Source organism: Balaenoptera acutorostrata, chromosome 21, assembly GCF_949987535.1.
Source record: "Balaenoptera acutorostrata chromosome 21, mBalAcu1.1, whole genome shotgun sequence".
Lineage (NCBI taxonomy): Eukaryota > Metazoa > Chordata > Mammalia > Artiodactyla > Balaenopteridae > Balaenoptera > Balaenoptera acutorostrata.
In genome coordinates, this window is record NC_080084.1 from 4,246,249 (window position 1) to 4,263,323 (window position 17,075).

Sequence of the window (17,075 nt, forward strand, 5' to 3'; positions counted from 1 at the left end):
TAAATGTTTGATATTCTACACAGTAAATAGCAAATATACTATTTGTGTGTAAATATTTGATATGTCAACACGAATGGACTGTAAGCTGTTTGGGACAAAAGTCCTGCTCGTCTTTAACGCAGTGAATTAAGGACCTGCCTTCCCCTACTCTTGGCGAAAGTTTCTTGCCATCGTTCAAATGTGAAGCATTTTTCTATTTGCAGTCTCTAATGATAGACCCTGGGAAACCTCTGGGAGGAGCCACCTGAGTCATGAGTCAGATACACGTGAACAAGGATTGGGTGCTTGGGCATGTAAGCCCTCCCTGCCCTGGAAATTAGTCCCTGTGGTCTCACAGAGTATGAACTGTGAGACAGCTGAGAAAAGAGACCTGCTACAGCTGTGAGAGAAAGCCGGGCCACTGGGCGGTGGACAAGTTCTGTGAGGCTAGCTTAGATGAACAGGTGAAAACCCAGGCATCTCCCAAGGGTAGAACTTCCTGAGAACTGATCAAGTAGGGCAGGGGGAAGTGGGCTGTAGAAACCTCCAGGGGATGCAGAGGTGCTGCAAGGGTCTCACTCCACCTGGACGTCTTCTTTGGAGACAAGGGGGCCGCGCTGTCCCTACCAGGGAAGGCTGGGACCTAACCCCCAGGCGACTCACAGAAAATAGGAACCGGGGCCCGCCTACCCAGAGAGAAGAGTCAAAACGGAGTTCTGAAAGAGTAGAATCGGGTAGAGCAGCGCTGAGCTGAATCATCCAACAGTAGAACCTTAGCGTGTAAAGGGCCTGAGGTCTGTACCATGAGGCTTTGCAGCGAGGAAACTGAGACCAGAGAAGTGAAGTGAGTGCCCGAAATAATGAGAGGCTGTGCTGGATTGCAGTCATTCATCTATGGACACGTTCAGTCACCAGCATCCGTTGGGTACCCAGTGGGGCCGGGCAGCTCCAGGCCCTGGACCTGGGCTCCTGGCTTACACTCCGGTGCTCCTCCAGGCACCGGGCCTTCTGCCTTAATCTGAAAAGCATGTTTGGCCTCAGACTCAGACAAGCTTGGGCCCAGATTCCCAGGATAAAAAACCCAAGCTCACTGCCAGGTCTGAAAGGAGGTGACAAGTCAAAGAAGGGGTAGCAGAACTAGTTCCACTGATTAAACTACCAGATACATTTGAAAAGTTTATGACTGTATTTGTGTTGACCTTTACCCAAGATAGTTACAGACTTTAAACAATGGAGGTGGGTTTTGAACCTCTTTTGAGGCATCAGGATTAGAGAGAATCGGGGGATGGGATAGGCTGGGTGGGGGGAGGGCTCTGAGCTGGGGGTGAGGAAGCCATCAGGACAGGAAGGGTGTGTCACGGGAGAGGGGCTGGCCAGATGCCAGGCCTGTACAAGTAGAATTGGGAGTCCAGTAGGACCCAGAGTGGGTCTCTGTCTGGGAGAAGACAGTCCCTGTCCCACTAGGTACTAGATGAATTCCTGGAACTTGTGCTCAAGACGTGCCGCATCTCAGAAGGTTCTGGGAGCGAGCAGCCAGGTGCAGAAGCACCTGGACTCCATTACCTCAGCCTGTGCTGGTAACAGACTGGCGGGTGCTTACCTGCTGCGCGCTATACTCTTAGCGCCACTTGCCACGCTGATCACTCTGAGAGCAGTTAAGGAAGGTGTCGTTATTTCTGTTTTGCAGATGAGGCAGCCGCTCCGGGAGATTAATGGGTTTGCCTAGATCACAGCGTTAATCCACAGAGGAGCCAGGTCCCAAACGTCCTCATCTTCTGAATCCAAGTGTCATTTCCTTACTGTGCTCGGCTGTTTTACCCTCGGGTGGGGAAGGGATCCAGGTGTAAGCGTGTCTGGGGATAGATGTACACCCGGACCACCCTGCCGGGTTCCTGGAGGGAATCCCGATGAGAAGCTGCTCAGTGGGGCCATTGCAGTGTGGCTTTATTTCCTTGGCCAGTGGTTTCATTGGCTCCAGAGGCACTGGGATTGTCCCCGGTTCTGTCACCTGGTCTTCACTGGCTCACATTCTCCCCTTCATCAGGAGCACATGTTAGCCGCGACAGTAGTTTTCAATATGGGGAAATTGCTAGAAAAAGAAAAAATAAATTGGTGCTAAAACTTCTCGAAGTGTCCTTGGTGCCCTTAATCCCAGTGCCCTCGGGTCACAGAAGACACGTGGTGAGATGTCGTGGGCCTCGGTTGTGTGTTTTCCAGGGGATTCCACCGGCAGCAAGCCCGGGCACCTGAGTGACTGTGTGTGGTCTCACCTTTCAGAGCCGCCAACTTCAGGAACTTCACCTTCATCCAGCTGAACGGGGAGTTCTCTCGGGGAAAGGGGCTGGACGTGGGCGCCCGCTCCTGGACGGGCCGCAACGTGCTGCTCTTCTTCTGCGACGTGGACATCTACTTCACCTCCGAGCTCCTCAACACCTGCAGGCTGAACACGCAACCAGGTGGGGCTCCCCTCCCGAGCAACCCCTCAGCTTGCCCCGACCACCCGCTCCTGGATCTGCCTCGTTTACCCCGCTGACAAAGACAAGGACGCGGTCTGGTTTGATTCCTCCTTTGGTGTTGTGCTGTGGGCCTGTCAGCCACCATAGCTCTGGGACTCTTGGTCCCAAGTTCGTGTGTACAGCCCCTTTTCCATTCTCCCCTAGGAGGTCAGCTTTAGGGGATGACCCGGGAGCAGGTGTGGTGGGGAGGACTTGGGCCTGGGAGGCGCTGCTGAAACCAAAGGGAAGGAGTGGCTATGGGCGGTTACCAGGGCAGGAGGGGTTCCAGACAGAAAGAACCCACAGTATGAAAATTGTTCTCATAGCTTTGACTCAGCGGCAAGGCCGATACTCAGCTCATAACCACTGGAATGGCCATGTCCGTTGTTCAGATACTGAAATTCTGTGAAAATTGGTAAAGAGCAGCTACCCGGGGCTCCCAAAGTCTTTTCCTGCTGCCCGAGGTCACCCTGGCTGACTGCCCCACAAGCCAGCAGTTAAAGGGTTAAGGTCTGACAGGATGGGGGCACTGGGGCCCTCTTTCACACCCACTCCCACTAGGTGTGCCCAGTGCCAGGTCCACTGGCCATCAGAGCTTGGAACGTTACCCCTGTGCTGGGAAGTAGGGAATCCGAGTGTGTCCATCTGGTCTACCTGCCACAGTACTGCTAAGGTCTGTGTCAGAGTCCAGTGGAGGGAAAAGGGACGGTGGACGCAGATCCCTAGGGTGTTTCTGACGGTCGCATATAAATGAACAAACCTAACAGCTTTATCTGTCGCTTAGCGCATATGTTTGTTTTCTGGTTTGCAGGGAAGAAGGTATTTTATCCGGTCCTTTTCAGTCAGTACAATCCTGGCATAATATACGGCCATCATGACTCGATCCCTCCCTTAGAAAAGCAGCTGGTGAGTACTCCACCCGAGGGGCCTTGGTGGGGCTCTGTTTCATGTCTTTCATCACCAGGGGCACCTGACCATGAGTGGAGGTGAGTGGAAACCTGTGGATTGCCTCCCAGAGTAATTTGTAAGTGTGACAGGTGTTCTGGCCTTTGTTCCCAGCGCCTCGTTGATTAAAAGTGCTTGCAGTATTTAAAAGTGGAAAATAAATAGGAACAGTACCTTACAGAAAGGTAATTTCATAGTTTTCTTCTACGGTTTTGGAAACCAGTATTATTGCATTATGGTTGCAGCACATTTCCCCTTTATTATTACAATCCTATGAGGTAAGAAAGGTGAGATTTAGGTTCCCATCTGACGGGTGGAAAACGGAAGTCAGGAAGAGGTGGCTGACCCCCCCCACACACACACACACAGGCACACAGTGGGGCAGGGGCCAGGTCCCTGCTCTCCGTCACCATTCCCACATTAGCATCAGAAGTGTCACCAGCAAGGTGGCTTTCACAGGAATATGGGAGGGACTTCTGTGCTAAGACCCCAGCCGCACAGGTGATGGGTAGGTGACCCACACAGGCTCTCTGTAAGCTGAGATGTCTTCGCTGGTCCATTCAGCAGAGAGTGCAGGCAATAGGAAGATGGGGTGAAGCCAGCAGAAGGTCCCTGTGCCGCTGGAAGGTGTGCCTCTCCGAGGCAAAATGTCCCACTGTTGTCATCGCCAAGCTGGGCCGTGATCTTCTGTAGACGCCAGCGGGGCTTATCTGAAGCTGTTGCCAGCTCAGGCTGAGCCTTGGGGGCGGCGGTAGGAATTGCCTCAAGCGGCTCTCTCTCCTGTTGAGGTGGCGAAGCCGTGTTTCTTTGCTTCTCAGGGTGGAGAAAGGAAGCCGCTGTCTGACCATGAGGAGGTGATGGGACTCAGTCTCCCATGTTTCCCTGCAGTGGGAAAGTAAACTGATTTTCATTGAAAATGTGTTCTATGAAATTCTTTGGGAAGGCTGATTCTGTGTTGAAGCTTCCAGAAGTAGGAAAACCTGTTCTCTCCCACCCCATCCTGGGTCCCCCTCCAGTTAACCTCTGGCAGCTGATGTAATGATCTTTTCCAGCCTGGGTTCCTCTAGGCTGCACCAGGTTCATTCCTCACCATGTCTTAGCGTGGTTTCACTTGCGGCGTGAGGCGCACAGCACAGTAATAACACCGTTCTCTCTTCCCCCAGCGAAAATGTAATACCGCACATTCGTTGTGTATCTGTACGTACTGTGTGTATGCATGTGCTTTATACATAAACACAGTAAGAGTTTTGCACTCCTACTTAGAGGTGATATCACTCCTGTTGAGATGGAAAAACTTCATGTTTCCTTTCCATAGAGTTCTAAGCTTCTAATAGGGCTTCGGTGGGGGGATGGGATGCAGGATTTATTTTCTTTCAACCAATCAGAATAAAAGTTCCTTTGATTTTAAATAAAGTACTGCTTTACATTTGACATTGAATAGGATTAATGTTTCAACTTCAAACCAAGACCTTATTTGCTTTCAAGGAATTCATTTCACAATTTAAAAGTTTTATCCTTTTATTGCCATTCCTGCAGGGAAGCTCAAGGTCTGGCATGGTCCAGCCAGCTTCTCAGGTCCTCAGAATTAGTGGTCAAGTCAGAAACAGAACTCAGATTGCTGTGTCCACAGCTCCGAGGCCTCTGAGTTATCCTGCAACCTTTACCAGTCTCCTCCGAATACAACTGAGACCTTCCATAGAGCACACAGGTCTGGTATTTTAGGAGTCAGTATTTATGGCTATTTATCCCAGAAACAGCAACTGTCTCTGAGACAAAGGGGTCTCCGTCAAAAAAGAAAAGCATCCATTATGTTCTTACCGGTTGAGCCGTTTCTGGAGCACTTGCTGCCCATGGAGAGCTAGTTGAGGTGTGCGTGTGGCAGTCAGGGACTGGAGCAGATTCCTGTGCTTGGCAGGGATGCCCCAGGTCATTTCACTCACTCACTTCTTTCTCCTAGACTCGCCCAGGGTCACACAGCCAGCTAGAGCTCAGGCCAAGACCGGGATTCCCTTATCCAGTGTGGCAGAGACAGATTTGCTTAAGATCTAGGTGAGAGCGGAAATAGAGAGGAAATGACCAGAGGAGAGCCTCAAACTCCAGAAGTTAATATGGTGGAGAGAGAACATGTGGGTGCAGAGAAGGTATAAAATAACAGGTAGTGATTGGAGGTGGGTGAATTAGGAGAGACTTCCTGCCAGGGGTTCCTTTTGGCTCGTCTTGAAAGATACGACACATATATATTAATAAATTCTTGAGAGCCTTCACTGGAGTGCATCAGTATCAAGGTGAAGGGAAAGCCCAGGTCTGGAATGCAGCTGTGACAGATGACTGCCATGTGCAAATGGGAGACTTGGCCAGCAGCCCTGCAAATACGACCTTGGTAGTCAGTGTACCACTTATTACTTCTGGCTGTTGCCACTGACAGTTGATAACGTTTGCCTGCAAATAGAGGCGAGAAACCAAATTTATGGGGATTTTTTGTGTGTTCAGCTTACTTCTTTCTTTACATTTGAGTACAGACCGTTAGTAATCAGTAGTAAGTGAAATCATGGGATTTCATACTAATATTTAATTTGTAGAGTTTTAAACCTGAGGTGAAACTTGCTGATGCTTTAATGTAGAAACAGCCTTCCGAGAAAGGAATAACCCTCATTTACGTAACTGCTAACATTAGACATCCCCTCTCTTGGTTCGAGCCTTGTCAGTTCCTGCTGAGGCCACTGCAGGAGCCGTCTAGATCCATCTCTCCCTCACACTCCAGTCTCTCCTTCACCCTCGGCCAGATACGCGTTTCCAAAACACAGATTAATTCCACTAAAACAAACCTTTGGAGGCACAAAGCCAGTGGTGTGCTCAGAAGTGTTTAAAGCCCACTCTCCGAAGGGGGAAGGAGCTGGCTCCCAGCGTTGGTTGTCTATCTTTGGGGCGTCAGTCCTCCCGCGGGGCCTGGTTCAGGCTCCCCCCGTGACGTCTCTGGACAGAGCTGGGAAGAGACTTCCTTGCCCAGGCGGTGAGCTGGTCCCGGCCGTGCCAGCACAGCCCTGAATCCTGATTCCTTGGGGGATGAACTGCCCTCCACAATCTGACTCTCGTGCTGATCACCGAGGAAATGTCTGCAAACCCGACCCCAGCACCTGGGCTTGGCGCCAGCCGGGGCACCCCTGCCCCGTGTCTCCGGAGCTGCCCTCCCCCGAGGGCCATCTCCTCTCCGGCGCTGACGCCCACAGTGCCTGGTGCTCCCTCTGCCATGTGGTCCTGCCCGTCACTGTCTGACGAGTGGTCAGCGTACGCCTGGTCCGCAGCCCTGTCCTCACCTCTCTCTCGTTACACCCTTCTCTCGCCTTTAGTCCAAAGAGTACTTCACCACTGACCTGCATTTCAGTTTAAACTTCTAAAAAGTGCTGGCTGGGCCTGGTCCATCCTTTTAGTCTGTTTCTGTTTGTTCAGGAAGCAGACATTCGCTGAGAACAGAAGTCACATTAACAGATGCCATGTCCGTGGCCTTTGGGCAGCTGGCACTCTGCCCACGTTGTCCCGTGTAACACTCAGTAAGGTGAAAAGGAGTGCTACGCTCATGTCACGGGTGACAACGTTGAAGCTCAGAGGCATGTGTCACTTGCTCAGACGCCCTCAGCGCTGGGTGGCAGGTCGGGAACTCTAGTGATGGGACCAGACTGCGGCAGCTGGGGGCAGGGGCACGTTCTCCACCTCCGCATGCTTCCAGGGGGCAGAGGGTCTGACTTTGGGTTACAGGCTCCCTGGGCAGAGTCCTGGTCCAGCACGATGCCCTTCAGAAGGCACTTCATTTTTTTTTTTTAATTTATTTTTGGGTGTGTTGGGTCTTTGTTGCTGCGTGCGGGCTTTCTCTAGCTGCGGCGAGCGGGGGCTGCTCTTCGTTGCCGTGCGCAGTCTTCTTATTGCCGTAGCTTCTCTTGTTGCACAGCACAGGCTCTAGGTGCTCAAGCTTCAGTAGTTGTGGCACGTGGGCTCAGTAGTTGTGGCTTGTGGGCTCAGTAGTTGTGGCGCACGGGCTCAGTAGTTGTGGCTTGTGGGCTCTAGAGCACAGGCTCAGTAGTTGTGGCACACGGGCTCAGTTGCTCCGTGGCATGTGGGATCTTCCCAGACCAGGGCTCGAACCCGTGTCCCCTGCATTGGCAGGCGGATCCTGAACCACTGCGCCACCAGGGAAGTCCCAACACTTCACTTTTTCATGCAGATGCCGATGAAAGGAGACTTGTAGAAAAGTGTGGGTTAGTACAAATCCTGGAGGAGGTGGCAATTGAGTCCATTCTTAGACCAATTCTTTGAAAGCTGTGGCTTGAGAAACACCTCATTTGTCAAGAAATGGACACCGTCACAGCCAGCCTGGTGCTGGTCTGGGCTCGTCCTCGACTGGCTGAGTGATCGTGGGCAGGTCATGCTGCCTCCCAGCCCGAGGCCTGTGCACACCACACGCAGCCCCTGGGATCCTGCGCATGTGACCCCTGAGCCTCAGGGCCCAGACCACGCGGGGCGTACGGGGGGCGGCAGCCCGGCCTCGGGACCCCTGCAGCCCAGGTTGTCTGCCACTCACCACGTGACTGCACGGCTCGGTACACGGTGAAATCACAGGCCCTCGGTACTCAGGATGTACTAAGACTTCAAGGCAACAACAGCAGAGCCTGACACCAGGCACGAGGCCTGTAAACCCGGGGCCTGTGGGGTTTCTGGTGACGTGAGGCAGGCCAACGCAGCCTCGGTTCCTGGGAGACTATCTCCGGTTTAGAGGAAATACTCTGTCTGAGGATTTGTAACTGATTTTATTTTCCGGCCCAGATTGCTTCCCCGGCATTTGCCAAGTCAGCCACGTGGCGCCCCACAGGCACGGCTGAACCTGTGTGGCCTCAGGGAGGAGGCTTCCCACATCTGTGGGGAGAGGCGCTGACTTGTGCTTTGGTCCTGATAGGAAGTGATCACTCCCGTCACGTGACCTCCCCCAGAGCGCGTGTCTGGGGGCTCCCCGGGGGAGGGCGGGCCTGCCCACTGTCCAGTTGTCCGGCTGTGGTGTGTCGTGCCGGGCAGAGCCTGCTGGGATCTGGGTGCAGAGGGTGCTGGGGGTCGGGAGGGGGCGTGGTCATGAGCACACAGCACTGGAGGCAGAGGGGTGAGATCCAGGGCAGGGGGATGGTCCTCTTACAGTATCCTCTCCATCTCCGCCACGGTAGTAGACGTCACCCGCGTGTGTAGCTCCGTATAGGAGCTTGGGACAGAGGTTCTAAGAAGTCGAGCCGTCTTGCTTAGAGCCCAGGAAGGGGAAAGCGTTTCTGCCTGTGGGTCCAGAGCCCCGGGTTCTGAGAGCTTCCTCAGTGGACGCCGAGGCCTGGGCTGAGCCCCTCGCTGCTGAGAATCCCTACCCCAGCCGTCTCGTTTCCACTGGCCGGGAGCTCCTCACTCGTTCCTTGGAGAAGGAGTGACTGAGTGTCTGCTGGGTGCTGGACCGTGATCGGACCTGCACCTCCAGCCTGAACGAGACCAAGGCCCTGAGCGTACGTTCACCAGTGGTGGTGGGTGAGGACAGCAGACGGAAACAGCCCGTGGACAGGAGAGTTGCAGAGAGCCCTCGCGTTACAGAGAAAATAAACCAGCTGATGTGACGTGACACTGGCGGGGGGGTCAGGGTGACCGCTCTGAGCGGAGCCCGGTGGTGAGCAGGAAAGGGCGACCCCAGCCGGGCAGACTGCGGGTGTCCAGCCTTGGAGACCTGCGAGCTGGCACGTTCGAGGGGACAGGGGATGGACAGGGCAGGCAGGGGCAGGTCACGTGGGGCTTCTGCAGGCCGGATGTTCCTGTGGATTTTATTCTGATTGCCTGGGGAGGGTGCACTTAAACCACTGAGGGCTCGGAAAGGGGCTGTGCTGCGGCCTGCCGCACGCCCGAGGCCTCGTGGGCTGTCGAGGGCACTGCTTCAGTTAGCGCCCAGCCCACCTGAGGGGCGTGGACTTGGCACGCGCGCCCGTCTTGCCCGCACGGTACATGCCGAGAGCACCACCGGATCTATTCCCACCAAGGGCTGAATTTCGACGCGCTGTTCAGATACTGGCTTTTCATGACCCTCCAGCTTTAAAGTCCCCGTTAATAAGTGTTTGTGTAGCTCATTCCCCGCTCACAAGTCAGTTTGCCTCTGTCACACTGTCCCCAGGTGAGGGTCATACCTTGCCGGGCGCTGCGTCCACTCAGTGGGTCCTGGGAGGCTATCTCTGCAGTCCCTCTAGTGTTTCTTCCCAAGCGCTGGCCCACTGTTTTCCCTGTGTGGAGCTGTCTCTCTTAAATGCCAGGTAGACCGCTGCCAAATATTTGAAGTTCAAATGCTGCACGGCTCTTTGACTGCATTTTTTTAATATATAAATTTATTTATTTTATTTATTTATTTTTGGCTGTGTTGGGTTTTCATTGCCGCGCGCGGGCTTTCTCTAGTTGCAGCGAACAGGGGCTACTCTTCGTTGCGGTGCACGGGCTTCTCATCGTGGTGGCTTCTCTTCTTGCAGAGCACGGGCTCTAGGTGCAAAGGCTTCAGTAGTTGTGGCACACGGACTTCAGTAGTTGTGGCATGTGGGCTCAGTAGTTGTGGCTCACGGGCTCTAGAGCACAGGCTCAGTAGCTGTGGCGCACAGGCTTAGCTGCTCCGCGGCACATGGGATCTTCCCGGACCAGGGCTCGAACCCGTGTCCCCTGCATTGGCAGGCGGATTCTCAACCACTGCGCCATCAGGGGAGCCCTCTTCGACTGCATTTTTACCCAGGCCATGTCTGTGTCCTGGCCACCAGAAAGGACAGTGAGCCATTAGCTGTGGCAGAGACGGTGTACCTGCCATGACTGGGATGGAACAGAAAACATTTTTAAAAAATGACTCAGTGGAAATTTTTCCCGACTTTCCTGCCCTGTGAAATCTTTCCAGTTGATACTAATGACACTTGTGGCTGGGGAGCTACTGTACAGCAGGCCTTTGTTCTGGAGTCGAGGGGGAGAGACAGGCCTCTCCCAGCCCTTCTTCTCCTTGGTCCTGATTTGTGCTAACCATAGTGTAAGTGACATCCATGTGTAGGTTGTAGTGAAATAAGACGGTTTCATAGGTTGCAGAATACAGGAAATGTTAAGTCCATCGCCGCTTCTGCAGGCCATTTGTCAAGTGTAGTTTAGCCTGTGGTACAGGTGCAGTGAGCCCTCGGGAAGGTGGAGGGCAGCGAGGGGGTGAGTATTTGCGTGTCAGGCTGGGAGAGCCCTTGGGGCGACTTGGCTCAATCTCCTCATTAAAGGAACAGAAACAGAGGGACTGAGGGGCCTGCCTGAGGCAGACACGCCGGCCAGAGGTCTCGCCAGGGCGGGGCGAGCTCTCTCCAGTTAGCGGGCCGTGGGCCGGGCACGGGGGCCCTGCTGCGGGGCCTCCTTTCCTCCTAACACCTACGTGAGCGACCAGGACAAATGCAGAAAAACAGCCATTAGGGTCGCAAACCCACTCCCAGGATTAGTGCAGCCAAAAATACGTAAACAACAAAAACCATTTTAAAATTAGTCTTGCGGCTCCAGCAAATACGTTAGAAATGTACTTGCAGAGTGAGACACGGGGCAGGGCCAGGCCCGGCTTTTCATAGCCGGTCCCTGCCCAGAGGCCCCGCACGTGCGCGGGGCACAGCTGAGGTTAAAACGGGCCGCGGAGGAAGGGACAGGGTGTGTCCTCAGGACCTGGCCTCTCGGCGCCCTTGTCCACGGCCAGCAGTGCAGCCTCGGGTTTTCTTTTCAGTCCCTGAGGGAGTCCGGTTTGCGCCCCGGGCCAGGGCGCCTGAATTCTAGGTGGTTCTCTCTCCTTCTCTCAGCTTCCTGAGCCCTTTGCTGGCCGCCTGCCTGGCCTGTGGGCCCCAGGCCTCCTTCTCGCCCGTGCAGGTGTCAGGCCAGATGTGTAGTGGCTTTTCCCTGGCACCGCCCCAAACTGGCTCCCCACCCCGGCCCCCGCTGCGCTGTCAGAGTGTGCGTGTGCGTGTGTGTGTGTGTGCGTGTTCAAGCCTCTGCCCTGGAAACATTCCGGCCACAGGTGCCCAAAATCACAGAGCCCCTTGGGGACGGGTGGCTTGCTGTGTCCTGACTGTCCTCCACGTCCCCCCCCCAGGGGATGGCTGTGTGTCAGCGACGCGCCCCCCATGTGTGACACCCCCATCCGCGTCCACTCTGTCCTCCTCCCTCAAGTGACGGTGCCCTCCCTGCAGGTCATAAAGAAGGAAACTGGGTTCTGGAGAGACTTCGGGTTCGGGATGACCTGCCAGTACCGGTCCGACTTCATCAACATAGGTGAGCCCGGGGCCCTGGTCCCTAAGGAGGCCGCTCTCCGGCCACGGATGTGGGCGCTGGGCTGAGGGGGCTCGGGGCAGTGGGGACCCTGTCTTCTCCTTCAGCACCTCTCAGTGTCCCTGGGGGAGGACAGAAATGAGGGCAAAGTCAGGCTGATGCATAAAGGCGGCTTCGAAGCAAGTTGTCCAGGGCCTCCCTCCAGCCGGGCCGGGCTCCTGTGTCCTCCACACAGAATGTCTTCCACGGAGAGAGGATCCACCAGAAAGAAGGGCAACACGGAGGACTGGGGAAAATCACACACCAGGAGGATCCCGGTTTCTGTCTGCTGAACCTGTGAAAATTCCAGATGTCACTTCAAGTCCGGAGTGCGCGGTCACTGTCAACAGGCACACATACGCGTACCCAGGTGCATGGACGCGTGCACACGCACACACACACGTACATGCACAAGCACACGCACACACACACATGGCTCCCAGAACACAGAGAGGAAAGGCCTTCTGCTTGCAGGTGAGGGGCCGAGTCTCTCCGAGGCAGATGGACCTCACAGCCGTCGGGGGGCATAGTCAGGAGCAGCACCGAGGGTCTCCTGTCCCCTGGGAAATAGCACACCTACTCAGGTGCCTCTGGAGGGAATAGATCTGTGGATTGTACACGACCGGGGATGAGTGAACAGGCCCAAGCCTTGACCTTGGGCTCAGAGGCTCGGGTGGACCCTGAGCGGGGTGGAGCTAGAGGCCTGCCCTCACGTGGAGATTCCCACCCCTGCGTCCCCCTGGGGCCCCCCAGCCCCCTGTCTTGCTCTCTCCTGGCCCCCTCCCCTCCTGCCCAAGGCTTAGGGCTTCTCTCTGTAAGGTCAGTGAGTCGGTGTGAGGAGCCCGGTTTCTTTTGTTCGGAAGTGCGTTGGACAATGGGGAGTACAGGACCCTCGAAGAGATCACCAAGTTAGAAAGATTAAAAACCCAAACGTCTTGAAGTCAAGTCCTGTTAGAAGCGGCAGGACGTGGGGCACGTGGGTCTCTGAGTGGTGGGTTTGCTCAGGTTGCCAGCAACTCACCACGGATGCCCCTTGATTTCTTTAAGAAGTCGTCCTAAATGATTATGTGCAAATCTAATTTCCAAAAGTGACGTATTTTTAAAATGTTCTGAAGGAAATTTCCATTTTGAGAAACTCTTGTTTCCTTGCTCTGTGTACAAGCAAAGGTGATTTTGAAATGATGTACGTTTATCAGTTTTGGAGTTATAACACACTGGATTTTCCTAACGATAGAGCATAGCTGTCACTGACAACCGTGGGGGTGGCAGGCGGGAAGGGGGCTCCTGCTCAGAGCCTCTGGGTCACATCTGGACCCCCATTGCTCTTTGCCATCCTCTGCATATTTGCAGGTGTCTCACTTGTATGCCTTCTATTTAGTAAGTAGTAATGATACCGGTGATGAGAAATCCATCACAGCCAACCAAGCACTGCCCCTCACCCTACTGCCTCATCTGGTTACGGCACCTGCTGCATTTCAGGGTAAAGAAACTAAACTTAAGAGAGGGAAAGTGGCCGCCGGTATGATAACCAAGACTCGAATTCAGGCCGTGACTCAGGATCTTCCTGTCCCGCGTCCGGGGGCCGCACGGCACCCGTGCTCACCGCCAGGGGTGCAGGCTGGGTTCCCCACTTCCCCCTCCAGTGGAGGTCTCCATCGGAGCAGCGTGGCCTGGGGACTGCAGGGAATCGGGGGCTGTGCGACAAAGACACTGAGTCACTTCTCCACAAAAGGTCCAAGAAATCTCCTCAGTGAGAAGGGAATGGTGACGACAGAGAGGCCAGTGCTTCTTGGTTCTGTCTGGGACGCCGTGGCTTGAAGTGAAGAGAAGATGTGAGGCCGTCTCAGTTTTCAAAGGTGACCCTTCCTCACTGTGTGAAGGAGTCACTATAACGTGAAACGAGATTCTCTGAGTCAAACTTCAGAACTGTGAGGCCAGTCCCTTTAAAATGACTCCTTTCACCAGCCTGTGGAGGACACACAGCTTCGGGGACCCCCTTTAGTCGATAGGAGGAACAGTGCTTTAGTGGGACGTGAATTTTTCACACCGCAGGGCCCCGGTCTGTCCTCTGCAGTGGCAGGAGGAGGCCACATTCAAAGAATCCCACGAGGTTTCGTTCAGAGGTTTTGGTTGGGACGTTGGGACGCTGCGGCAGCCCTTGGTCTAAGGCTGGGGTATCGCTGACCCCAGAGCTGTTAAAACTGCAGCCAGCCACGCTGCCGGGGGCTCCTGGGAGCAGGCGAGGCTGGGGTGCTGCGTGCAGTCACGCTGTCTCGGAGCTGGAGCCGCTGCCGGCGAGGCCCTCTGTGTCTGGGGTGTCTGAGCCCTCTGACCCCGTTGGATGCTCGCCACTTGGCGGGGCGGGGAGACCTCCCCGAGGTGCTCCTGCTTTCCACGCAGCGCTCTGTGCTGGTGCGGATGAGGGGGCCCCGGCAGCGTGTTCAGCAGTGTGTTCTCTCCCACAGGTGGGTTCGACCTGGACATCAAAGGCTGGGGCGGCGAGGACGTGCACCTTTACCGCAAGTACCTGCACAGCAACCTCATCGTGGTGCGGACGCCCGTGCGGGGCCTCTTCCACCTGTGGCACGAGAAGCGCTGCGTGGACGAGCTGACGCCCGAGCAGTACAAGATGTGCATGCAGTCCAAGGCCATGAACGAGGCATCCCACGGGCAGCTGGGGATGCTGGTCTTCAGGCACGAGATAGAGGCCCACCTCCGCAAACAGAAACTGGAGACAAGGAGCCAAAACACATGAGCTCCCAGGGGCCCCTGTGGGGAGACGGTTTATTTTTTTCCTTTTGCAATTACCAAATGAATGGCTGCAACAAGGAAAAGATTGCCCTGAAGGGCAAGAAAAGAATTTGACTGATGAAAAGAATTTGATTAGTAAAGCAGGCAAGGGGAGAGCCTCCTGTTTCCCTCTGCCTGTTGAGCTTCTGCAACAGGAACCAAAACCCCTCAGCCTGGCCTGCAGAAACAGCCGAAACGCACCCGTCCGGTGTCTGACAAAGGCTGCCTGATTGTGAGATCGTGAGCCTAATGGTGTGTTTACAGCAAAGCAAGGGCTGTTTGTTTTCTGTGCTTACTGAAATATTCATGAACGAAGACCAGTTTTGTAAAAAGTTCATCAGAATGGAAGGCCAGCACATCCCTCCCCATATGAGTGATTATCAGGGGGCTCTAGTGTCTGGGATGCTGAAATGTCAGGAGGCCGGTGAGGAGATACCGTGTGAAATTCAAAGATACACTCATCGTGATCTTTGTGACTATATCAAGCAAAACCAAATGGACTAAAAACGAAAAAAAAAACCCGTAGCTATTGTATCATCTCCGCCCAAGATTAACCAAAAATAACCTGCTCATCCATCTTTTTGGTTGTAGTTTTAACAATCTGTTAATTTTATTTAAAATGCACTTTTTTGGCTTATGAGTTATATTCTGCTTATTTAATTACCAGTTCGCAAGCCTTACTAAGAGAGCATAAGTTAGCTACCTTTTTACATTTTTTTGAGAAGATACTTTTAGCTGCATTATGAGAACTTTTCAGTTCAGAGCATCGGATTGTTACCCACATCCGAGGACGTGGCAGGCACTGACCCTGCGGGCACTGGACGGCAGACGGTCATCGTGGGGAAGGCGTGGCCTGGGGCTGCTGGCCGAACGAGACACACGGATACTTTATCTGAAGAGTATTTCCGGAGAGGAGCAACTGAACGCTGGAGGGAAAGGAAAGTGTACTTCTTACCTTAACAGAAAAGGAAACATTCAGACTGGTGATAGAAGTCAGAAAACACACTTTCTCCTCAGGGGAACTGGGGACCACTTTCTTACCTGTTTAAATAAACCAAAGCAGACTGTGTGAACCAAACATTCTCTTTTCCAAGCAGGGTGCTGTTCCTGGCTTCTGGCTTCCACAAGAAGAAACGCAGGAAAATGTCTTTTGTGAAAGGTCACTCCATCTGCCAGCATCCAGCGGGACAGAGGATTGTGCTGTGTGTTCACCCACCCCAGCCAAGGGGCAGTAACTAATTATTTTTTAAATTAAGCTGTTCTACCCAGTCAACCAAGATGCTTCTGAAAATCGCCTTTTATTATAGTTTCCAACTATTTAAAAAAAAAATAAACGCAGTTAACATTGAGTGGTTTCTACATTCATGTGAAAATTATTTATTAGCCAGCACCAGATGCATGAGCTAATTATTTCTCTGGGTCCTTGCCTTCTGTTTGCCCACAGTCGACTCATTGTTTAAAAGCTTCAGGAACATTCAAGCTGTTGGTGTGTTAAAAAAAAAAAAAATGCTTTGTATTGATTTGTACTGGTAGTTCATAAAATTTAATTAAAACCCAGGACATGAATGGAAGGTGGCATTGGACAACTAATAAAATGTGATTTGTGGGTACGATTTCTTCTTGGATTAAGAACACCACATCTTTAGTTTTTGGAGAACGGTTTTCTGTGTGTGTAGACCAGGGTTCCCTGGCTGTGGCCCTACAGCGTTTCAGGCTAGATAGTCCCTGCTGGGGGCTGTCCTGTGCCCCCAGCATCCCTGGCCTCTCCCCCCTCGAAGCCAAGAGCATCTCTCACCCAGGGGGACATCTAAACTGGCTCCTGTCACCGCCAGGTGTCCCCTGGGGGGAACTGGTCTAGAGGGAGGAGAGAACCGTAGTGAAGAACCTGGCAGTTAATACAGTCCGCTCGTCCTTTTTGATTAGGAGACGTTGAGGAATGGTTACCAGGAGCCCTTTTGGCTGTACGTGCGTTTCGTACTTCCACACACGGGGCTGGGGGAGGAGGCTCTGGGCACCTGTCTGTCTCTCCACTGGGTCTTGGGCTTGGTGGGGCCGACCTTGCCCGCTCCTGCCGTCTTCCTCTGGGTCGGGAGGTTGCTGTCCCAGCAAGGCCAGCAGCGGGAGCGAATATCTGACTGTGCAATGAGGTCTCGGGGTCCCGGGATGGGAGCTCCAGGCCGCACTGTGGGGGGCCAGCCATTTGTGCAGGTTTAAATTGCATATCATGGGTGCCTGAGGCAGGGGTTAAAAATGGGATTTTAAAGGATGCTGAGGGTGGCTGAAGAGACAACAGCATAGTGTCAAACTATCCCTCTTTTCAAAGCTTAGGTAGGTGAACGGTTTTACCAAGAGGCAGGAGCCCTCGCAGAGCACATGCAGGAGGGGTCTGTCTCAGCTTGGTCTGTAACACATACCACAGACAGGGCAGCTTCATCAACTGACGCTGATTTTCCCAGGTTCTGGAGTCTGAAAAGTCCAAGGTCAAAGCACTGGCAGATCAGGTGTCTGGTG

General features: G+C 53.8%; 1 protein-coding gene across 15 annotated transcripts in view; it reads left to right on the forward strand.

Moving 5' to 3' along the window:
• CSGALNACT1 (chondroitin sulfate N-acetylgalactosaminyltransferase 1) overlaps positions 1-15,913 on the forward strand; it is a 343,992-nt gene extending 328,079 nt beyond the window's left edge. For all 15 annotated transcript variants that reach the window (XM_057537121.1, XM_057537122.1, XM_007178985.2 and 12 more), the window contains 4 exons: positions 2,257-2,435; positions 3,286-3,380; positions 11,657-11,738; positions 14,240-15,913. In XM_057537121.1, the coding sequence (XP_057393104.1) occupies positions 2,257-2,435; positions 3,286-3,380; positions 11,657-11,738; positions 14,240-14,529 (646 nt within the window). In that variant the 3' untranslated portion in view covers positions 14,530-15,913. The remainder of the gene's footprint in view (positions 1-2,256; positions 2,436-3,285; positions 3,381-11,656; positions 11,739-14,239) is intronic.
• The last annotated feature ends 1,162 nt before the right edge of the window (positions 15,914-17,075 follow it).